Source organism: Ranitomeya variabilis, chromosome 2 (genome assembly GCF_051348905.1).
Source record: "Ranitomeya variabilis isolate aRanVar5 chromosome 2, aRanVar5.hap1, whole genome shotgun sequence".
Taxonomy (NCBI): domain Eukaryota; kingdom Metazoa; phylum Chordata; class Amphibia; order Anura; family Dendrobatidae; genus Ranitomeya; species Ranitomeya variabilis.
Window position 1 is genome coordinate 375708399 of NC_135233.1, and position 24220 is coordinate 375732618.

Genomic DNA, 24220 nt, shown 5'->3' on the forward strand with positions numbered 1-24220 from the left:
ATCAGCCTAAATAGGGTAGATATACACTCACCCAGTGAAGCTGTTTGTGAAGGTACCGGCTGATGGGGAGGAGACTGAGGCACGGGTTGAGGAATAGCACGATCCGACTTGCTTTTCCTAGAAGATCCGCTCTGCTTAGAGCGGCTGGTGCTGGCATGGCTGCGTGGAGTGGATGCAGTGGCTTCTAACGAAGACATCACAGCGTCCTGCGCAGAATCCATAGTGGACGCCGGAGCGATATCGCCGGCGTCCTTTCATATGGGGGCCGCCATCTTCTTCCGGTTGTACCCGGAAGCGCTAGTCACTTCCGGGTCGCGGCCACACTGTATGGGCCTGCGCTGCCGCCGGTGTCAGCGCAGGCGCTGTCCTCCTCCTCCATCACCCCGGAAGTTTACCTGTATTTCCGGGGGAATACACTGGGGCTCCATGCTGTGTAGGCGTCCGCTGAGAACGGCGCGACGCTGACCGCATCACAGCGTTGCTCCCGCAGACGAAACCGGCTGGTATCCCGAGAGCCAGCAACCACCCGTCCTGGCCTCACGGCGTCTGCCAGCAGAGGGGGGAAACTGAGCCAGGACCCCCGACGCTGCTTCCAGCCCTGGAGCCCCTGCCGTCCTCTAAGGTAAACCGCGCAGGCGGCATCCAGGCTGGGTATCCTCTTCTCTCCATGGATTCCCGTAGGAACAGGAAACCAAACTGTGGGAGCGAGGGGACCGCCCCCTTTTTATCTCTCCATAGGGTTTCCTGTTCCTAGGGGCGGATCCCCTCTCTCAGTGGGTGCTGTCGTGGCGAAGAGAAAAGAAAAGTTATATACTCACTTCCGTTGGCCCCGGATCCAAGCGAAGCGGTTACCGATGCTCCTCGCGCCCTTCGGTCCCAAGAGTGCATTGCGGTCTCGTGAGATGATGACGTAGGGATCTCGTGAGACCGCTACGTCATCATCTCGCGAGACCGCAATGTATGTAGCGGTCACCGGAGCGTTGCGAGGAGCGGGGAAGGCCTGTTCCTGATCCGGGGGCCGACGGACGGTGAGTATATAACGATTTTTAATTTTTTAAATTATTTTTAACATTAGGTCTTTTAACTTTTGATGCTGCATAGGCAGCCTCAATAGTAAAAAGTTGGTCACACAGGGTTAATAGCAGCGGTAACGGAGTGCGTTTGGGGGGTATTTTTGTATTTTATTTTTTCTTTTTCACTCTGTGACACCTCATCTGTGTAGGGTTTTTGTTTTTCTGTAAGTTATTTAAATCTAAGGGACCCCATCAAACCAGGGAACAAGGTACTACAGAGCCCTAACTTGAGGTCTGGCATGCAGTGCGCTGCACTCTTTGTCCATCAGCCCATAGAGAATGAATGGAGCGGAGGTCGGGCATGCGGAGTGCTGCACTCTGCTTTGTCAGTCCCATAGGGAATGAACAGAGCGGAGGTCGAGCATGCGGAGCGCTGCACTCTACTTTGTCCGTCTGTCCCATAGGGAATGAACAGAGCGGAGGTCGAGCATGCAGAGCGCTGCACTCTGCTTTGTCCGTCAGTCCCATGGGGAATGAACAGCAGAGGTCGAGCATGCAGAGCGCTGCACTCTGCTTTGTCCGTCAGTCCCATAGAGCATGAACAGTGGAGGTCGAGCATGCGGAGTGCTGCACTCTTTGTCCATCAGTCCCATAGGGAATGAGCAGAGCGGAGGTCGGGCATGCGGAACGCTGCACTCTGCTTTGTCCATCAGTCCCATAGGGAATGAACAGAGCGGAGGTCGAGCATGCGGAGCGCTGCACTCTGCTTTGTCCATCAGTCCCATAGGGAATGAACAGAGCGGAGGTCGGGCATGTGGAGCGCTGCACTCTGCTTTGTCTGTCAGTCCCATAGAGAATGAACAGAGTGGAGGTCGAGCATGCGGAGTGCTGCACTCTTTGTCCATCAGTCCCATAGGGAATGAACAGAGCGGAGGTCGGGCATGCGGAGCGCTGCACTCTGCTTTGTCTGTCAGTCCCATAGAGAATGAATGGAGCGGAGGTTGGGCATGCGGAGTGCTGCACTCTGCTTTGTCCATCAGTCCCATAGGGAATGAACAGAGTGGAGGTCGGGCATGCGGAGCGCTACACTCTGCTTTGTCCGTCAGTCCCATAGGGAATGAATGGAGCTGAGGTCGGGCATGCGGAACGCTGCACTCTGCTTTGTCTGTCAGTCCCATAGAGAATGAACAGAGTGGAGGTCGAGCATGCGGAGTGCTGCACTCTTTGTCCATCAGTCCCATAGGGAATGAACAGAGCGGAGGTCGGGCATGCGGAGCGCTGCACTCTGCTTTGTCTGTCAGTCCCATAGAGAATGAATGGAGCGGAGGTCGGGCATGTGGAGTGCTGCACTCTGCTTTGTCCGTCAGTCCCATAGGGAATGAACAGAGCGGAGGTCGGGCATGCGGAGCGCTGCACTCTGCTTTGTCTGTCAGTCCCATAGAGAATGAATGGAGCGGAGGTCGGGCATGTGGAGTGCTGCACTCTGCTTTGTCCGTCAGTCCCATAGGGAATGAATGGAGCGGAGGTCGGGCATGCGGAGCGCTGCACTCCGCTTTGTCAGTCAGTCTCATAGAGAATGAATGGAGCGGAGGTCGAGCATGCGGAGTGCTGCACTCTTTGTCCATCAGTCCCATAGGGAATGAACAGAGCGGAGGTCGAGCATTCTCACCACTGCTCCACACAAGATGGTGGCCCTGCAGCTCCTTGTTCTTGGAGGGACTTAAGATTCTTTAACATAATAATCCTGCGTCTTCTGTGCAGAGAAGTTCAACCGTGAAGAATGGAAAAGGTGACACTGCGTGATCAAATAGAAAATTCTTCTTTATTAAGGGTAATTAGTCCATGGATGCAGGGGAGCAGGTACAGCAGCGGACGACGGCCGTTTCGCGTCGATCTGACTCTTCATCGGTCCACGTACCTGCTGCATCCATTTTTTAATTTGATCTCGCAGTGCCATCCTTTTCATTCTTCACAGTTGGATTTCTACGATGCGGCTCGATTCCGGTGCAGCACCTGTGATCGTGATGCCTAGAATCTGCCGGTCCGCTGATCGAGCCTTCTAAGGTTTGGAAAGCGTTTCTTGGTGCTGGTTATTTTCTCACTTCAACAATTCACATGTGCAGAGAAGTTCGACAACTCGCTGAAAGATCTGCAGCCGGATGAGGACGATGAGACGCTGAACCCGCGCCTGAGCTTCTCTTCTCGATTCTTATCCCGGGGCCTCAGGATGAACCAGTAAGGCATCCGATTCTGCCGGTCACAGCAGCTGCTTCAGGTTACGGCATCTCTTGATGGCGTTCTCCTTTTATTCTACAGGACTGGATTTAGCCTTGCACCCGGCAGCCCCCAGATGGCGACAGCAGTGGGCTCTGAAACCAAAGACGACCTGGAGCGATCTCAGCCGACACCGGATGTAAGAGGATGAATTGGAGTCATAATATTGATATTATTACGGATGAGTCCACGTCTGTGTTTTTGTTGTTTTTTTTTATTATTTATTTTTACCTTCACAGTTAGATATTTAAAAGGGTTGTCTGGGTAGGGATATTTACTCTGTCGCCTCATTGGGGGACACAGGACCATGGGTGTTATGCTGCTGTCCACTAGGAGGCGACACTATGCATAATCTGAAAAAGATTAACTGTGGCTCCTCCTGTGCAGTATACACCCCTGGACGGCATCAGCCTTCTCCAGTTTTTGCTTAGTGTCGCATAGGAGGCACACCTAAAGATTTTTTTTTTTTTTACTCCGTTTTTTCCGACGGGATTACAGATGAAGTAAAGAGGGTCTCCTGCGAGACTCCCGGCATGGCTCCTTCCTCGGCCCCCTATTATGGGGTGCCCGGTTGAAGTGAAGATGGTTATTCCCCATGTTGCTCCTTTCCCAGTCCCTCGAGTTCTCTTCCCCAACTCAAACCTAAACGCACTTACAAGAAGCGAAACCAAACTCTATTCCGATCCTTTCGGAATTCCTTGGGCTGGTCCGTTTCGCGTCCAGCACAAAATCGTAACCGTTCCCCACGCAGGGACAACTCACAATCTACGCAAAGGTCAGACAAGACCTGGCAGTCAAAAGCAGGCCAGCCTAAGCCCAGAGGAGGAAAATCTCAGACTTTCTCCTCCTCCTGACTCAGGGACTCCGGAAGACACCACACCAGTAGGCGGCCGACTTTTGCTCTTTCATCAAGTCTGGCTGCCTAGTACAGAAGACAGGTGGGTCAGGGAACTAGTGTCTTCCGGATACAAAATAGACTTCACCTCCAAACCACCGGGCCGATTCTTCCTCTCTGTCCCCCCAAAACCGCCAGCCAAGGCTCGTGCCTACCACCAAGCGGTCTCCTCGCTTTTTCAAGCAGGACTCATAGTACCGGTCCCCACGATCGACCGCTTCCGAGGGTTCTACTCCAATTTGTTCGTAGTTCCCAAGAAAGGAGGCAGCGTACGGCCCATACTAGACCTAAAACAGCTCAACAAATATGTACGGGTCCGTCACTTCCGCATAGAGTCCCTTCGGTCCATCATTGCGTCCATGGGGAAAGGGGAATTTCTCGCCTCCATAGACATACAAGACGCATACCTGCATATACTCATTGCACCTGCCCATCAGAGGTTTCTCAGGTTCGCAATAGGCCAGGACCACTACCAATTTGTGGCTCTCCCTTTCGAACTCGCCACGGCTCCCAGAGTGTTCACCAAGGTCATGGCAGCCACCATGGACGTCCTGCACTCCAGAGGCATAGTAGTCGTTCCATACCTGGACGATCTACTCATCAAGGCTCCCACCTTCAAGGACTGCGAGCTCAGCGTCTCAATCACAACCGATACTCAGTCACATGGGCTGGTTAATCAACCTACAAAAGTCATCACCAACCCCAAGTCAGTCCCTGACCTTCCTGGGAATGCTATTCAACACCTCCCGGGGTCTAGTGCTCCTTCCCAAGGACAAGGCACTGGCTCTCCGCACCCTCCTCCGCAAACCCCCTCGATCTCTCCGGTTTGCCATGAGAGTCCTCGGCAAGATGGGGGCAGCAATAGAAGCGGTCCCATTTGCCCAGTTTCACCTCAAGCCTCTCCAACTAGCCATTCTCAAGTCCTGGGACAGGAATCCTTTTTCTCTCGACAGGGAGTTCCAGCTGACGTCGTCAACCAGGAGGTCCCTGCACTGGTGGCTCAAGCCAACCTCGCTAGCAAAGGGGAAATCCTTTCTCACAGGTCAATGGAAGGTTCTGACCACTGACGCGAGCCTGACGGGTTGGGGTGCGGTGCACCTACACCACAGGGCACAGGACAAGTGGTCCCCGGTGGAAGCGACCATGCCCATCAACATCCTGGAAATTCGTGCCATCCTCCTGGCATTGAGGGCCTTCCATCACTTACTGGCAGCCTCTCACATCAGAATACAGTCGGACAATGCCATGGCCGTGGCATATTTGAATCACCAAGGGGGGACCCGCAGTACCCAGGCGATGCGAGAAGTGTCACACATCCTCCGCTGGGCGGAGGACACAGGGTCGGTTCTTTCAGCGGTCCACATTCCGGGTGTGGACAACTGGGAAGCAGACTTCCTCAGCCGACAAGGAATAGACTCAGGAGAGTGGTCTCTCCATCCCGAAATTTTCCGCCAGATCTGTCACCGCTGGGGGACCCCGGATGTGGACCTAATGGCATCCCACTTCAATGCCAAGGTCTCCAACTTCATGGCCAGAACACACGATCCGCGGTCCCTCGGAGCAGACGCTCTGGTTCAGGACTGGACCCTGTTCCAGCTTCTGTACATTTTTCCACCTCTCCCCCTGACATCCAGAGTGTTGAGGAAGATCAAACAAGGGGGAGTTCCAACCATCCTAATTGCACCGGACTGGCCCAGACGTACATGGTACGCCGACATCGTACAACTTACAGCAGACTCCCCCTGGCGTCTCCCCGACCGCCACGATCTTCTATCACAAGGCCCGTTCTACCACCAGAACTCGGGCTCTCAATTTGAGGGCGTGGCCCTTGAGACCTGGGTTCTAACCCAGACAGGGCTCTCGCCGGACGACATTGGAACCATGATCAGGGCACGGAAGCCAGCCTCTGCCAAGATTTATTACCGTACCTGGAAAGCCTTCTTTACCTGGTGCGAATCTCCTGGCCAGACCCCACTCCCTTATTCCCTACCCAAAGTACTTGGTTTTCTCCAATCGGGTCTGGAGGCCAGGCTGTCATTAGGCTCGCTTAAGAGCCAGGTGTCCGCCCTCTCAGTGCTTTTTCAAAGGCGCATTGCTCCCAAGCCGCAAGTAAGGACTTTCCTTCAGGGGGTTTCTCGATTGGTTCCCCCCTGCAGACGACCACTAGAAACGTGGGACCTCAACCTGGTCCTGGCAGCATTGCAGGAACCACCCTTCGAACCCCTTAATGAGGTCCTGCTCCGCCTTCTCTACCAGAAGGTGGTTTTCCTGGTGGCAATCACCTCGCTACGCAGGGTGTCTGAACTGACAGCACTCTCCTGCAGACGGCCCTTCCTGGCCTTTCACCAGGACAAGGTAGTTCTTCGTACGGTCCCATCCTTCCTTCCGAAGGTTGTGTCCAACTTCCATCTCAATGAGGAAATTTCACTACCATCCCTTTGTCTGGTTCCGGTTCATAGTGGAGAAGGCTCTGCATACGCTTGACCTTGTCAGGGCATTGCGTATATACGTGTCTAGGACTGCGTCCTTCCGGAGGTCTGATTCTCTTTTCCTCCTTCCGGAAGGCGGCCACAAGGGTCTACCAGCTTCCAAAACTACCCTTGCCAGGTGGATCAAATCCACCATACAAGAGGCCTACCGCCTTAAGAATTCTCCTCTTCCAGCCGGTATTACGGCACACTCTACACGGGCGGTAGGGGCCTCCTAGGCCATTCGTCACCAGGCTTCGGCACAACAAGTGTGTAAGGCGGCCACTTGGACTAGCCTATACACGTTTACTAAACACTACAGGGTTCATACCCAGTCCTCTTGGACGCGAACCTGGGTAGATGTGTTCTGCAGGCGGCGGTGCCCTAAGTATAGGGGCCTGTCTGCACAATATTCATCCATTGCTTTCCACCCAGGGACTGCTTTAGGACGTCCCATGGTCCTGTGTCCCCCAATGAGGCGACAGAGTAAAGGAGATTTTTGTGTACTCACCGTAAAATCTTTCTCTTAGCCTCTAATTGGGGGACACAGCTCCCACCCTGTTGCCCTTTTTCGGGCTGTTGTTACTGTTGAGTTCTCATATTGTTCTTTGAGCTCGTACATAGTGGCCTTCTTATAGGCATGTCTGTCATTCATGTTACGTTCCTCCTACTGCTTTTGCACAAAACTGGAGAAGGCTGATGCCGTCCAGGGGTGTATACTGCATAGGAGGAGCCACAGTTAATCTTTTTCAGATTATGCATAGTGTCGCCTCCTAGTGGACAGCAGCATAACACCCATGGTCCTGTGTCCCCCAATTAGAGGCTAAGAGAAAGAGATTTTACGGTGAGTACACAAAAATCTCCTTTTTTTTCTAAAATATTGTAGGGGGGTGATGCACATCTTAGTGGGTGCAGCGCTGCAACCAGTGATTGCCTGCAGCGGTCACATGATTCTGTGACTGGCCTCACCGGACAGCAGCAGAACATGAGTGGGTTGAGTGTTGCTATAGTCTCTCCAGCACAGTGATTGACTTCAAGACTGTCCATGTGAGGTCACCGCTGCAGTCAAATATCAGAGACTCAGTAAGGAATGCTCATATGGGTTTTTTTTTGGTTTTTTTTTTATTATTATTACTTTTAACACCAAACAGCCTGTGGGCAGCAGACTGGTGAAAGCGACAACCCCTTTAATAAGAAATAAATTTGTGGGGGTTTTTTTGTTTTAAATTATACCTTTTTTTTAAATCTTTTATGGAAGAGACCTGAAGAAAAGACACCAGAGAGAACAGAAAGGAGAAAGTCTGAAAAAGATGCCGGTAGGTCCCTCTGTGGGTATATCCACCGCTTCCTTAGATCAGATTTCTTTGTTCGGACGTCGCAATTGTCGGATGATCCTTGCAGGTCAACATGTACCGGTAATGTCCGACATGCACCGGCTGCAGTGTTGACTCGAATCGGGACTAGGATACATAGACCAGCAGACCTCGAGCGAGAATACAAATTTTACACATAAAATTATGATGATTCCCTCCTCGTATTTTCCATTTTTGAGAGTTGAGAACAGAGGTTGCGATGTTTGGTGTTCATGTTCTCATTAAACACTGGTGGGGGGAGGCTCCTGCTGCAGAGTATTGCCTTACACCAAGATGGACAGGACAGAAAGTAGCTGATCTTCTGGGGACACTTCTAGTTTTGTTACAAATTTTTTTTAGAGAGATTAAAGAAAAAGGGCAAAATTCTAAAAATAATGTTGGGATTATATTCTTTTCTTTTTATATTTGCACTTTTTTTCTTCTGATTTTCAATGTTTCACCTGCTTTTAATTTGCGCTTGTTTACTTTTTTTTTCGATTTACAGTTTGTCCAGAAATAACAAATTCCATGACCAATGTGCAAAACAATCAAGTAAGCGAGAAGGCGTCCTCCTCCAGATCCTCGTTCCCCGGCTGTTGGCCGAATAAGCAGAAATCCAGCAGAAGCCGATCTTACATGGAGGCCACTGCTAGTTTCAAGGCGAAAATATTTCGTAGCGTATCGATGGGAGAAAACCTCAGTGGAGGTCAAGCAGAAGAGCATCGGCAGCTGTCTCACATGTCCCGGCCGCTGTCTAGTAACGACTTACACTCCCTAGAGCAGAACAAGTTTCTTCCCGCGGAGGAAAACCCCCATAAGCCTCTTTCCTCCGCTTCTTCTTACGAGCAGATCCCCTCCTTACACCAAGAGAGAGTAAAGTCTTCTGTCCTCTCCAACAACCTGGTAATTGATAAGCTGCTAATGCCGCCGCCGTCCACCTGCGGATTTATCCCTCGCCTGAAGAAAAAGGCCAAATCTGTCAATAACCTATCGAAGGCATCAAAAAGAGAGGAGATGAGGCCAAAAGGTGGAGATGTCCGAAAGAACGTTCCTAACCTCGAAATGCAGAAAAGAAGAAGCTCCTCATCGGTCGATCAGCCACCGGAGATCCAGGACTTCCCTAGAAGAGCGTCCATAGCAGAACTTCCAAGCCATGGAAGTGCCAGTCTCCATACAAGCAGCCTGGTCATTGGAGAGGCCAACGACACAAGAAGTGGCCCATCTTCTCCAGAAGCGGCTTCATGTTGCTGTCCTGGAGAACAAGGTAAAGAAGCACGACTCCAGCTAAAAACTTTAGGATCTTTCCTCTTCTGTTCCCCTTGTCAAACTGCGAGTGTAAAAAGCCATACCACTGCGACAAGGTGTGCCCAATCGAGATGGTTCCCAACTCTAGTTAGTCACCACGCTATGTGCCAGCAGGCCTCAAAAAAGATGGACCTGGGCCTGACTGTCTCACACCAGCCAATGGAAAGCTATATCGACAAGATGCAAAACTCAAAAGTGTGGAACATAGTGAGGTGGGATACTAGAGTTAGGGGCCATCCTGACTGGGGCAGGCCTATGTTGTCTACATGTGCTATTACTATTTACAGCAGGCTATTCCCTCATTGTTTTTTATCCCCGGTTTCATCTGGGTAAAATTGCAAAGCGCTTGTGAAAACTAGGAACGTTGCATTCTACCTATCGTTCCTAAGAATAGAAGGATTTTTTTATTTCGTAGCTTACGGATTGCTGCCTAGGTTATAGGCCACCTCCGAGGTTTTAGTGGTGGACAGTTTTCTAGGCAAGAAGCTCGCGTTTGTAAGCGCTGCTCTGAAACTGTGGAGGAGTTTTATGCTCCTAGAAACCCCTTTAAATGAATAATACATACGATTTGCACCCGTAGAACCCCTTTAATCAGGGCTTGAACTTTGGTTTATACAAGTTGATACATGCCATTCAGATTCCTAAATAATAATTTGCCTCTGGCCTTTGTCAGATGTGGAGGTCCTGGCGAGTCGGTGTGAGCAGGTAGTGGAGGAGCTTCACGGTGTCTTCCAAAAGACCCTACAGACCTACAAAGAGGTAAGTACTAGAATGTGTTTCTATGGGAAGACCGCCTCATCTAAAAGCCCATTTCTCACTGCATGTGGAAGGTCGTCTCGGAGGTTTGCTGTGTCTTGTACATCCATATACATTTGCTTCCCATTCTGAGTTTGAGGATGTCATCCAAAAAGAATGGAAGCACCCAGACAAGACCTTCTTCTCTTGTGCTAAGCATTCATATCCACTGCATCACCTTCAGGAAGAGATTATTTCCAAGTGTTTCCAAGTCCCCCAGCAGTGGTTCCTCTTGGATTTCCTTCCTAGTGTTTCATCTGTCCAAGATGGCTACTAATCCCATGGTGGATGCAGCTTTCAGTTGAAAACCTAAGCTGTCACGGCATTGAATCCTTTGCCAGGTCTTTCTTTGAGACAACATTCTTGGCTCTTGGGCAGAATGCTTCTGTCAACTCCACCAGGGGGGGCCTTTCTGTCACAACACACAAAAAGACTGAAGATCGGTTCTCTTAAGGCCCCGTCTCACATAGCGATTTACCAACGATCACGACCAGCGATATGACCTGGCCGTGATCGTTGGTAAGTCGTTGTGTGGTCGCTGGGGAGCTGTCACACAGACCGCTCTCCCCAGCGACCAACGATCAGGGGAACGACTTCGGCATCGTTGAAACTGTCTTCAACGATGCCGAAGTCCCCCTGCAGCACCCGGTAACCAGGGTAAACATCGGGTTACTAAGCGCAGGGCCGCGCTTAGTAACCCGATGTTTACCCTGGTTACCAAAAAAAACAAACAGTACATACTCGCCTTTCGGTGTCCAGGTCCCTGGCCGTCTGCTTCCTGCTCTCTGACTGAGCCGCCGTACAGCGAGAGCAGAGCGCAGCGGTGACGTCACTGCTGTGCTCTCACTTCTCACTGTACGGCCGGGAGTCAGTGAGAGCAGGAAGCAGACGGCAAGGGACCTGGACACCGAAAGGCGAGTATGTACTGTTTGTTTTTTTTTACATTTACGCTGGTAACCAGGGTAAACATCGGGTTACTAAGCGCGGCCCTGCGCTTAGTAACCCGATGTTTACCCTGGTTACCAGTGAAGACATCGCTGGATCGGTGTCACACACACCGATTCAGCGATGTCAGCGGGGCCTCAACGACCAAAAAAAGGTCCAGGCCATTCCGACACGACCAGCGATCTCGCAGCAGGGGCCTGATCGCTGGTACGTGTCACACATAGCGAGATCGCTATGGAGGTCGCTGTTGCGTCACAAAACTAGTGACTCAGCAGCGATCTCGCTAGCGATCTCGCTATGTGAGACGGGGGCTTTATACTGACAAGTTGCCCTTTTGTGCAACTTATCTCCTGCTCCTCGTCTACTGTGGTTTCCATCTGCAGATCTGCCTTCGTCAAACTCCTCTCAGCAGTCCAAGCTTAGCAGAGCTCTTTAACAGCTGGATCTTTTTGAAGGTTCCGTTCTTTTCTGGCCCATGTGAATGAGAATTATATCTGAAGCCTCAAGCTAGAGTTATTTGCCCCAGACCAGGACCAGTTTCTTTGGCCCTTCCGGGATAAAACAGGCTCCTCTTCTAGTCTTTTGACAGCTTTGCAAACCCTCAGTCAAGTATTTTCCTCTCCCATCCATACATGAAAAGGTGATTATTCCCTTACCAACAGTCCAAGGATTTATGTTTTTTTAACTGGCCACAGATCTTTTTTTTTTCTCTTCCTGGTCCCCCACCAAGATAAGGTGGTACTTAGTCCAACCTCCATGCTTACTTTCTATTGTGATTTTTCCTCTTCTACTTAAATGAGGTTAGTCTTGCCCTTTTTCTGCCCATCTCATCCTTTTGAACATTCCTTATACCATCCCTTTGGACTTACTCTTCGTTGTTCCTAAAGGTTTGTGAAATAGTCTTGCTGGCCTCCAAGACCAAGCCTTTGAAGATTTATTTGGTTTGATTGTTGACGTTTACCAACATCCTAGCGGAAAGCCCCCAGTCTGTATCACGGCACGTTGTACCAGACCGTTGCAGGCTTCCTGTGCTATGCGTTATTCAGGCTCTGTTCTCCAAGTGTGCAAGGTGACGGTTGCACGCCAAAGTGGCTTAGACATCCTTAATTGTTCTCTTCCTCTTCCCCCCCACCTTCATCCCTTCATCCTTCTGCTCTTAACTCCTTCCTCCTTCTTCTCTTCCTACACCTTTTTTCTTCGATTTTCTTTCCCTTCCTCCTTCTTCTCTTCCTCCTTCTCTTCCCAAACCTTCCTCCTCCTTTTTCTCTTCCCAACCCTTCTGTCTCCTCTTCCCAAGCCCGCCTTCCTTATCCTTCTCCTCTTTCCAAGCCTGCCTTATCTTTCATGTTTCCTAATGATTGATGATTTTCCTTCAGACTCTCAGTAGGTTTCTTTTTCTCCTATTCCTCCAATGCATAGTGATTTAACTTGGTGCCTGCGGGAATGGTATAGCCTGGTAGGCATGACAGTGGGCTCTTTTACAATAATGAGAATAGGATTTTATGATGAGAACTCAAAAGATCCACAAGCTGCAGCTTGTACAGAGCAGTGCGAGATATTGGTGACGGCAGGGAGGACGGACTCTGAGGAGCTGCCAGGTTAAGTGGGTTGAGACTGCGTATAAACTTTTTTTTTTTAAAGGATTATGTAATATAAGGACTTGATATCTGAATTATAAGTTATACAGCCATTCTGACTTGGACCTGGTGAGGCTGGGGTATTTACTCTGAAAATCTAGGAGCTAAATAATGTATGCAGGTTATATTGTGAAATTTGGGGACATACCTGCTTTAGCCACAACTGTATTTTTATCCAATTTTATTCATCCAGGTTGAAGGCTGTGGTGGTTGCCATGAAGAGAAGTCTCGTCTAAGATCTTTGTTCTTTGATGCCTTCAATTACATTCAAAGTGAAATGGACTTGGTGGGAGTCGGGCAGAGAAACCCTTCTACAAGTGAGTCCTCGAGCCACGAGAGGAGCTTCTCCACCCCAACCCTGCAGTTACTGGAGCACTACTCGGACATGATGCTGGAGCTCATGAGGGAGAAGATCAGCGGCCAGTGAATCAGCGTCTGGAGGGCAGAAGCCCCTCATCCATCCCGTCATGGGGTTGCACATTTTTGCAGAGTTTAACAGTATTTGGTACTTTTGCACTTTTGGTTCTGTATATATTGTACTGGACGACAAACCTAATACGAAGAAGAAACGCAAGCTCAGGTTTGTCCTCCGTGAGGTTGAAGGTTCTGACCTACCAAGACATTGCTTAAGCAGATTGACGGTTGTCTTCTGAGCCGTGGATAATCCTTACAACAGGCCCCTACATGTTCTATAACGGTGGCTCGTTCCTTCCTATCGTAATGTCTTTCTGTATGTGTGTAATATATGACGGCTTTTATAACCATGTAAAAAAAAAAAAAAGATTCTAGTATAAATGTTTTATAGCTTCCACCCCAGAGGAACAGACGAGAACTTTTTGTTATTGTGCGAGAATTTTGTATTTTCTCCTCTTGTTTGTATCCGTGTTTGTTGTGCTGTTAATAATAAATCACAGGTTAAAAAAAAGCTGAATTTTCCTTCAGTAATTTCTTATTCCTGGATGGCAGACGTTCGCAGAACCTGCTGGGCACTTTGGAGTTTGAGAGGTGTTTTTGAAGGGATTGTCCTCTTTCAACAAACTTCTGCCTGCAGGCTCTGACCTAAATCTAAAATATCAAATTAGTGTTGCCTCATAATATTCAGAAATCAAACATATGTATATAAACAATAATTGTTTTGTTGAGGAACACAATAAAAATTAAAAGACTCACGAAGCAATGAAAGCTAGGTGAGGCCGATGAGCGACACAAAATACTGACAATAAGACAATACAAAGGGTAGCCACCAAAATGCAGAATATTACCAAGGAATGATAACTCAGTATGTATGTGCACATTTGTATACCCACAATTAACTACAATGCAATTCTGAAAGTTAATCTATAGAAATTTGCTGCAATGTAATACACAAAATTAAAACAATAGAAAAGAGAAAAAGATGTATTTTAGTCAGATATATCCCCCAAAAAACAGAATATGCCTCCACTTTCGACCCAAAACTATCTCAAGTCCCTATATCACAAGCTCGTAGTTTTTGCAACTTCCATACAAATGGATGGAAAGGGCTAAGTACATGCAGCCACCTAACGTGGCCCCATTCTCTTATGTAGATAACATATAGGCTATGGGAAGAACCTTTCTAATGGGGTGATACACTTTTATCAAACTTCTCACCACAGGGACAGCTATGTGCCCAAATAACAAACTATACTTTACTTGCCCTCTTCTGGTCCACCGCTGCTCCGGTCTCTGTTTGACTGCAGCTTTTCTAGCAGACTAACGTTACATCATGTAGGTGGATGCAGTCTTCACTTACAGCACTAGGCTTCTATCTGTCTCTCTCTGAAATGGCGGTTCCTCTTATCCAGGAGGGCTTATCTCTTGTACACAACAGCAACTGTGATGCAGGATGGAGCTGCTTGTGTGCTCTTCCATAGTCCTTTGGGGTGGAACATCAATTGACAAGTGTTACCCCTCTACTATTTAGGCTTCTTCTGCCTGCAATTAACTTTCTGAGATCAAACGATACACTCCGCAAACATCCAGGGGACCCAGGCAGACATTGAATTGAATAGACCTCCAGCCGGCCAGTGCTGGATCCTCAGGGGTGCTAGAAGATGAGGATGCCTCGGAATCTTGTTTTAAGACCATCCATGATTTGACATAATTTTTTCGTGAGATGGCCATTTCCAGTGGGCCTATATTTTTGAGATCTTGTGATGGACCAAAGTATTTCTATATATGAAATTGAATGTAAATTTTAAAACCATCACCAGTTGGCACCATATGGACAGCGAAAGAGTTGTAAAACAAAATATTCTCACCTGTCCCTGTCACTGCAGGTCCCTGCCAGTCTTCCGCTTGCTCCTTAAGCTGCTGCTTCCGTCTTCTCTTCACCGGGGCTTCAGGTACCAACTAGACCTTGATTCATAAGGATATCATCATTGCCTCATGTGGAGCAACGTGACCATGTTTGGAGATGCAGATCTTGACGTCATAATATGTATCAAGGGTCTTGTTGGTAATGGAAGCCCCAGTGAAAAGAAGAATGGAGCTTAAGGATCAGTTAGAGGATTAATGGGTATCTGTGATATTGGCAGGTAAGAAGCAATGTGAGTTCCATATCTTTTTATTTTTAACCCTAGGGGTCAGGAAACCTCAGCATCAAAAACTATTTTTTAGGAAATTGAGGCACTTAACTTCTATCACATTATTTTGATGCAAATAACATTTTTCAGCCGAATTTGACCAATTCTGCCTAATTCAACTTTCGACAAGTTAACTCCTCTCTAACCCGTAACCTCACACAGGAGCTATTTTTCATAAAATGATACCTAGATATTTTTGGACTTATGCCTTCAAAAACAAAGACGTATACAGTGATATGTGATCCTACTAAAACAAACAGTCTTCATTTTGAACCTCATTAATCAGTTATTTTACGATGACCTGGTGGAATGATCCTGCATACTCGCTTCGACCATAAAATTTCTCCGATTACTATTTATTTTCTTTCAGAGAATTTTAACTTTCGTTGTAGGGCTGATTTTACATCTTTATTTTTTAAGCTGTAGATCAGTGGGTTCATCATGGGGGCAATGGCCGTGTTAAACAGAGAGAAGACTAAGTTGGAACCCATGTTCTTCCCGGAAACTGTTACGATATATTGTAAGACGATAGAAGAATAGAAGGTCACAACTACCGTGATATGCGAGGAACATGTGTAGAAAGCTTTACGTCTGCCGGCACTTGAGCTTATTCTTAAAATGCATGTGATAATAAAAACATAGGAAGTTATAGTCAGGAAGAGTAATATAAAAATATTTACATTGCCAAGAATAAGAATGTAAAGGTCCAAAGTAGAAGTGTCACTACACGTGATGTCGCGGATGGGCAAAACGTCACAAAAATAATGATCGATTTCCTTGGAAATGTAACAAGTGAACCTTGAAATGAACACAAGAGTAGGAACCATCTCTATGAACCCAAAACCCCAACTGATCGACGCCAGCAAACCACAGAGTCTCCAATTCATGACTGTGTGGTAATGTAGAGGTCTACAGATGGCTACATAACGATCAAAACTCATGGCGGCCAAAATAGAGATCTCGTTACTGGTTAATGAGCAGAAAATATATGCCTGGCTCATACAGGCAAAGTTAGAAACCATGTGGTTTTGTGTTGTGAAGGCGACAAAAATGTTGTGTAGCGTTGTAGTGGAGTTGGATATATCGATCACAGACAAGTTGAACAGGAAGAAGTACATGGGCGTGTGAAGGTGGAGATCAAAGCAGACCAGTAGTATAATGGTCAAATTTCCAATAAGAGACATGAGATAGATCAGAAGAACCAGAAGGAAGAGGAAAACTTGTAGTTCAGGAACATCTGAGACTCCTTTAAGTATAAAGCCTTCTATCGTTGTCTGGTTTATGGAACTCATTGATGGTCTTGGGTTTTCTTTACTGTAAATGTATAAATACCCATGTTCAACACATCTGTATGAATTCATAGTCAAGATAAGCAATTTGATTTGCGCTGTCCTGTTCTGGCGTCCAGTCCTTTGTCACAGCCGGTCTTCACTTTTGCACCCGGCATCCTCGAACTCTGTCCTTCAGATCCTTTAGCAGTTACTAGGTCCTGCGACATCATGATGGGACTAACCTCACACGACATTATTTATTCACAGGACCTAGTAAGTGTAGGAGGCAGCCAAGATGATAGCCATTGAGGTTTAGCGCAGAAGTGAGATGAAAACCTGCTGCCACAGATGTTTGGACTAGACGAAGGACCAGGCCAGCAGGATCAAATTGCTCATCTCTAATAGCAATATAACATTTGGACTATTATCTTTTTTTTCCACAGCTTTGCTACTTCTTCCTGGCCTTGAGTTGAATGTTTGGACAGACATAAGATTGCCGTTAGAGATGGGTGAATCTTTTGATATTTAAATTTGCCAGCGATCTAAAAATTTTCCCCAGAACTGACTGCGCCCTTACCGTCGTAACTCAAAAGAAATATTTAATTTCAAGAATGTGTAAAATCCTAGAAGACTATAATAAACATGTATAATGCGTGACATGTCGGCTACTGGATAATTCAAAGTAGTCACTTACCTTCTGTAATATTGTACAGGATGAAGTAAAATAATATAACACCATCACACCATAATAATGTAAGACGTGAACAAGAAGTAATATGAGGTTAAGATGTACACGGGTCGTCCCTGGTGCATTATTCACGGCAGATGCTTCTTTCTCACTGTATTCCAACACTTATACCTTTTCCTGAGCAGCGATGAAATCTCAAGGGCTCCGAACAAGAAGTGAAACAAAGTAAGAAGTAAACTTGTAGAGTAAGTAAGCCAAAGGAAATGAACTGGAATATAAGTTGTTATAAATGCAACGTGTAGGAGCGTGTTCACACTGACCATTAAACAGAAACAAAATGAACATATACCCAGCTATAAGTAAGTAAAAAGCAATAGTGCATATAAATAACTTGGGGTACTTAGTAAACACGTTTTTTGATTAAAAAAGTCATCCAACTAGCGACAAGATGTGCCTGAGGCTACTTTCACACTTCCGTCTTTTGTTCACCGTTGCAATCCGTCGTTATGTTAAAAAAACGGATCCTGCAAATGTGCTTGCAGGATGCGTTTTTTGCCCATAGACTTGTATACACGACGGACGGGCATACGTCGTATCCGTCGTGCTCCGGATGGGTCGTGTTTTGGCGGACGTGACGCACAAAAAAACGTTCAATGTAACCTTTTTTTTGTGCGACGTGTCTGCCATTTCCGACCGCGCATGCGCGGCCGGAACTCCGCCCCCTCCTCCTCGCTCATCACAATGGGCAGCGGATGTGTTGTAAAACTGCATCCGCTGCCCACGTTGTGCCAAATTTAGCACAACGTACATCGGGCCGACGGTTTGCGACGGCCCCGTACCGACGGAAATGTGAAAGTAGCCTAATCGGGATGGTGCTAATCTCTAGTACGAATACCTTACAATGTGTTAAAAATTACTTCAATGTGAATAAGGACCGAGCAGCAGCGGGGAAGCTATATAAACATAATGTCCAGTTCAAATAAATGGAGGCCACATATACCCTTATTCACATTGAATTCATTTTTGACACAAGGTAAGTGTCCCGATTCCACCACTGACAGGGTCCTAAGGACGATGTGAGTTACAGCTCTGCTGCCCTATGGGATCGAGGGATGGCCCCAATTTTCATTAGAAGTATCTTAAGTCTGTTAAAATTTACTCCGCTAGTCTGGAAGTCTGCCTGGGTACATGAAAAACTATGGAGATGTGTTCTCCGAGGCAGAGATACTACCTCCACATCTTCCATATGACTGCACTATTAATCTCATCCCTAATGCCAAATTAGCTAAAGCTCACCTGTATAATTTATTGGGTCGTGAACGTACCGCCATGAAAGAATATGTTAGCAAAAGTTTATGCAGGTGTTATATTCGTCCGTCCTCCTCGCCTGTGAGGCTGGGCTTTTCTTTGTTAAAAAGAAAGATGGGGGGCCTCCATCCTCGATTTCCGTCAATTAAACAAAATTACGGTTAAGAATACTTACCCACTTCCATTCATCCCCCACCTATATAATCTGCTTATGGGGGTGAAATAGTGTTCTAAGCTTGATCATAGAGGGGCTTACAATTTGATACACTTCCAGGAGGGTGATGAATGGAAAACAGAGCTTTTAACGTATGAGGGTCTATTTGAAAATCTCTTTAAGCCTTTTGGTTGAACCAATGAGCCAGCAATTTTTCAGATCTTTATGAATTATATTATTGGAAGCTTTATTGTAGTATACCTTGATGAGATTCTAATTTTGTTTTCACCTGGTTTGGATTCACACTATGAGCATGTCCTTTTTGTTTTGCATAAGCTCAGGGAAAATTTCTTTGTTTGCTAAATTGGCTAAATGTACTATCATTCCCGGGGTTCACTGTATCTGCTGAAGGGTTTAACCCCTTCACCCCGGAGCTTTTTTCATTTTTTTGTTTTTCGCTCCCCTCATTCCCAGAGCCCTAACTTTTTTATTTTTCCGTCAATATGGCCATGTGAGGGCTTATTTTTTGCGGGACGAGATGTACTTTTGAACGATACCATTGGTTTTACCATGCCGTGTAACAGAAAACGGAAAAAAATTCCAAATGCGATGAAATTGCAAAAAAAGTGCAATCTCACACTTGTTTTTTGTTTGACTTTTTTGCTAGGTTCACTAAATGCTAAAACTGACCTGCCATTATGATTCTCCAGGTCATTACGAGTTCATAGACACCAAACATGTCTAGGTTCTCTTTTATCTACAGTAAGTGGCAAAAAAAAAATTCCAAAGTTTGCTAAAAAAAAAAAAAATTGAGCCATTTTCCGATACCCGTAGCGTCTCCAATTTTCATGATCTGTGGTCGGGTGAGGGCTTATTTTTTGCACGCCGAGCTGGCGTTTTTAATTATACCATTTTGGTGCAGATATGTTCTTTTGATCGCCCGTTATTGCATTTTAATGCAATGTTGCAGCAACCAAAAAAAGGTAATTTTGGCGTTTTGACTTTTTTTTTCTCGCTACGCCATTTAGCGATCAGGTTAATCCTTTGTTTTTATTGATAGATCGGGCGATTCTGAACGCGGCGATACCAAATATGTGTAGGTTTGATTTTTTTCTTTATTGTTTTTTGATTGGGGCAAAAGGGGGGTGATTTGAACTTTTATATATTTTTTTTATATTTTTAAACACTACTTTTTTAAAAAAAAAATTTTGACATGCTTCAATAGCCTCCATAGTAGGCTAGAAGCATGCACTACACGATCGCCTCTGCTACATAGAGGTGAAGCACAGATCACCTCTATGTAGCAGAAATGCAGGGTTGCTTTGAACGCCGACCACAGGGTGGCGCTCAAAGCAATCGGCCATCAACAACCATAGAGGTCTCAAGGAGACCCCTGGTTGTTATGGCAATGCACCGATGACCCCCGATCATGTGACGGGGGTCAGCAGTGGAATGCTAGTTAAATGCCGCTGTCGGCGTTTGACAGCGGCATTTAACTAGTTAATTGGCGCGGGCGGATCGCGATTCTGCTCGCGCTCATTGCACACACATGTCAGCTGTACAAAACAGCTGACATGTCGTGGCTTTGAGGTGGGCTCACCGCCGGAGCCCACCTCAAAGCGGGGGTTCTGCCAGCTGACGTACTATTCCGTCAGCTGGCAGAAAGGGGTTAAAGATGGAAACTGGAAATTGATTGGGTTCAATTTCTTACTGATCTCACACGTAAGGGGCCTGATATCAACCCCTTTACTACATTGAGATGTTTTGTTTTTGCTCCCCTGCTTCCCAGAGCCATCATTTTTTTTTCTCTCAGTATGGCCATGTGAGGGCCTGTTTTTGCTGGACGAGTTGTACTTTTCAATGACACCATTGATTTTACCACGTGAACAATAGCAATTGGATACTATAAAACTTAACCTTTAATAGGTTCATTAAAAAATATCATATGCAATTAGAACAGAATACAAAATAGAAAAGGAGCCCCAGTGAATAGCTGTGCCCTAAAAAACCCAACACAGAAAAGGAAAACAATTTACAAAAACAGCACAAGAAACATGTATAAAATGACAGCGCTGTGATCTCTGAGTATGGGATACAATCAGAGATGTGAAGCAGATATCCATCTAGGTGGCGAAAGGATAACTTTATGAAAACATTTAAGAAGGAGCATATTTGGAAAAAACCATAAATTGGAATACCAATTACCGTATAAACACTGGCCAAGCTTAATGTGCAGAATGCCACACTGTGTGGGTCAATATCGTATTGTTGTCATGCAGACAAATCCGTGTGGCTTATTGAATACAACTATGAGTTATCTTGTCATAGAGAAACATAGGATCTTGATAAGCTATGTTGCTTTTCCCTCCTATTGCAATGTCACCACAATACTGCTTCTAAGTTCATTTAAACCATAATTAGTCAGTTCATTTGTCTATCATGAACCATAGTTACTGTCAGTAAAAATGCAGCAAAGTATCATAGAGGCTTCAGAACCAGCAAAAATTCATAACCGCAAAACCAGAAGAAACCACATATATGTAGGGAACCACGCTTCCTCACCAAATTCTATCTATGAGCATTCCATAGTGGTCAGTTTTGCAGAATATCGATCAGTTTACTCTAAATCTCTGATTGTATCCCATACTCAGAGATCACAGCGCTGTCATTTTATACGTTTCTTGTGCTGTTTTTGTAAATTGTTTTCCTTTTCTGTGTTGGGTTTTTTAGGGCACAGCTATTCACTGGGGCTCCTTTTCTATTTTGTATTCTGTTCTAATTGCATATGATATTTTTTAATGAACCTATTAAAGGTTAAGTTTTATAGTAACCAATTGCTATTGTTCACTTGATTTTTCTTGGATCACATACCCAGCTTGTCTATTGATTTGACCACATAGTGTACTGGAAAACGAGAAAAAAAAATCAAAGTTCAGTGAAATTGCAAAAAAAGTGCAATTCCACAATAGGTTTTTTATTTTATTTTTTTTACCATGTTCTCTAAATACTAAAACTGACCTGCCATTATGATTCTCCAGGTCTTTGCAAGTTTGCAGATACCAAACATGTCTAGGTTTATTTTTAGTCAAGTGGTGTAAGGAAAAAAAAAATAAAAAAGCAACATTTTTCGGGATCTGGGGCTGGGTGAGGGCTTATTGTGTGCCAAGCTGATGTTTTATTGATACCATTTGGGGGTTGATTGCCTGTTATTGTATTTTATTGCAATCTTGTGGAGACCAAAAAGACTTAATTCTGGCGTTTTTGATTTTTTTTTTTTCTAGTTACGCCATTTACAGATCGGGTTAATCATTTTTGTATTCTGACTGGGCCTTTCTGAAAGCAGCAATACCAAATATATGTGGGGGGTTTTACTGTTTTATTTTGAATGTGGCAAAAAGGGGTGATTTAAACTTTTATATATATATATATATTTTTATATATATTTTTAAATTATTTTATTAATTTTTTTTAACTTGCTTCCATAGTCTCCGTAGGAGACTTGAAGTTGTGATCTTCCGAGTGCCTGTGCTACACACAGCAGGAATGCTCATCTGTTATGAACGCCGGCCACTGGGCAGCGCTCATAGTAGATCGACAAAGACAACCACATGAGTCTCCTAAGTAAAAAAAAAAAAAAAAAAAAAAAAAAAAAAAAGACAAAAAGCAAAAGTGCATTTAAATAACATGGGGTTCTTAGTAAACACTGTTTTTGATCAAAAAAGGCATTAAGCCCTCCCACCATCAGATAGGTGACCCTGCTCGGGATAGTCCTACACTGTCTAATATTAAACCACATAACACAGCATCTTATCTTAATTAACCAGACGTCTATTTTCAGTAAGCCAGGAGGAATAGACTGTTATCTATATGTTGACTTTTGAATGTATGTGTTGTTCTTGTTGGTCAACAGTCTGAAATGACTCTTCTTGCTGGGAAGTAGTGACCACGGCACTCAGGGATTCTTGGGAGGTGCTCAAGTAGGGGATCCAACCCGTAGGTAGCAAATACAATAATTCTTGGCACTCAGGAGAAATTTGTTGAAAGATTCAAAAAGTAGATTTTTATTTTAGTGCATCCAGATCAACATATAAACGTTTTCGGTCTCGACAACTGAGACCTTCATCAGATACGGTTGTCAATGCTGGAGAACACAGGTAGTGTGTGCAGGTCACACACTGCGTGTATAGCCAAGGAGCGGGAACGCAAGGCGCCTGGGATAATGGACGGCAGTATACGGCAGCCCCGGGAGCGCCTCCTTGCACAGCAGCGCAGCGTCTTCTCCACCCCTGGCAGCGGTACCATCCAGCGCTCCTCACCCTGCGAGCACCTCGCTTCATCACAAGCGCCGTATACTGCCGTCCATTATCCCAGGCGCCTTGCGTTCCCGCTCCTTGGCTATACACGCAGTGTGTGACCTGCACACACTACCTGTGTTCTCCAGCATTGACAACCGTATCTGATGAAGGTCTCAGTTGTCGAGACCGAAAACGTTTATATGTTGATCTGGATGCACTAAAATAAAAATCTACTTTTTGAATCTTTCAACAAATTTCTCCTGAGTGCCAAGAATTATTGTATTTGCTTGACTCTTCTTGCTGGTTAAATTGATATTTCTAAATGGCTAATCTTTGCATCTTATATCCGCTCCCACAATGTATTGTCAGCTGTCATAGAACAATGATGTTTGCTGATATGTTGATTACATTTTGTCCAGGCCAGCCAGTTTGTTGACTTGTAAAATAGAGGAGGATAAATAGATTAAATTAAACAATGCAAGTTATTCTCGTCTCCTTTCTTCTCCTTTCCTCTGGATGCCGACTTGAAGGACAGTTGTTAACTATAAAAAGAGGATATGCGCCTCTGGTTCTTTGTAACATGGTTCAGCCAAGACATCCAGAGACTCTTTACAAGACAGCAGCCAAGACATCATGGCTCCATCACGAGGGACACAGATTTGTCATTCTACAGGATGCCAGCTAAGAGGACCCCGGCCAAAAGAATACAGATCTGCCCCATTGACCATCACTGAATCATAGATACATTTGGGGTAATCAGGATTTGGACTCACCGGGCACCTGGCTCCATAGAGCTGTTCGGAGAAGCCAGGTTGGGACCCTCCGGTAAACTGGCCTTGTATCTCAATGGAATGTGATCTTCCTATGCTTGTTGATACCTCCTCTCTGTGTGTGCTACAGGTGAGGTAGTGGGTGGAAGGGTGGAACTTTCTAATATGCATCATCTTGGGTGATTTACTGGGACCATTCTATGTGTTATTTGCCTGTTTGTGGTTCAAAAAAATATTGCCACGCTGTTTAACCCTCACCCTGTGTTGTCTGAGTAGTATTACGCCTACGGTAAAAGAAAAGCTGGTGTTCAGTGGGATGATTCCTGGTCCATGCGGCTTCCACTAGCAGACTAGAGTACCCACTGACCCCCTTTTCTCCACATCTTACCATGTGTCAGAGATTACTTCGTGTATAATGTGTTTACTAAGAACCCTATGAACATG

General features: G+C 45.9%; 2 protein-coding genes across 3 annotated transcripts in view; one reads left to right on the plus strand and one right to left on the minus strand.

Annotated features, from left to right (window-relative positions):
• Window positions 1-13601, plus strand: part of WDR62 (WD repeat domain 62) — a 78365-nt gene extending 64764 nt beyond the window's left edge. The window contains exons 26-31 of one of the 2 annotated variants that reach the window (XM_077286030.1): window positions 3137-3248; window positions 3330-3426; window positions 7909-7966; window positions 8508-9266; window positions 9981-10066; window positions 12878-13600. In XM_077286030.1, coding sequence (XP_077142145.1) covers window positions 3137-3248; window positions 3330-3426; window positions 7909-7966; window positions 8508-9266; window positions 9981-10066; window positions 12878-13111 — 1346 coding nt within the window. In that variant the 3' untranslated portion in view covers window positions 13112-13600. Of the gene's footprint in view, window positions 1-3136; window positions 3249-3329; window positions 3427-7908; window positions 7967-8507; window positions 9267-9980; window positions 10067-12877 lie in introns of both variants that reach the window. The other variant, XM_077286031.1, reaches the window with a different exon arrangement.
• Window positions 13602-15646: 2045 nt separating this feature from the next.
• LOC143803795 (olfactory receptor 6C74-like) lies at window positions 15647-16582 on the minus strand. The gene has a single exon (XM_077281562.1). It carries the CDS (start codon window positions 16580-16582, stop codon window positions 15647-15649), a length of 936 nt encoding a protein of 311 aa, XP_077137677.1.
• Between the last annotated feature and the right edge of the window lie 7638 nt (window positions 16583-24220).

Bases quoted from the DNA above. Each gene is read 5' to 3' on its own strand.
- LOC143803795 (XM_077281562.1), bottom strand. From the start codon at position 16,582: ATGAGTTCCATAAACCAGACAACGATAGAAGGCTTTATACTTAAAGGA.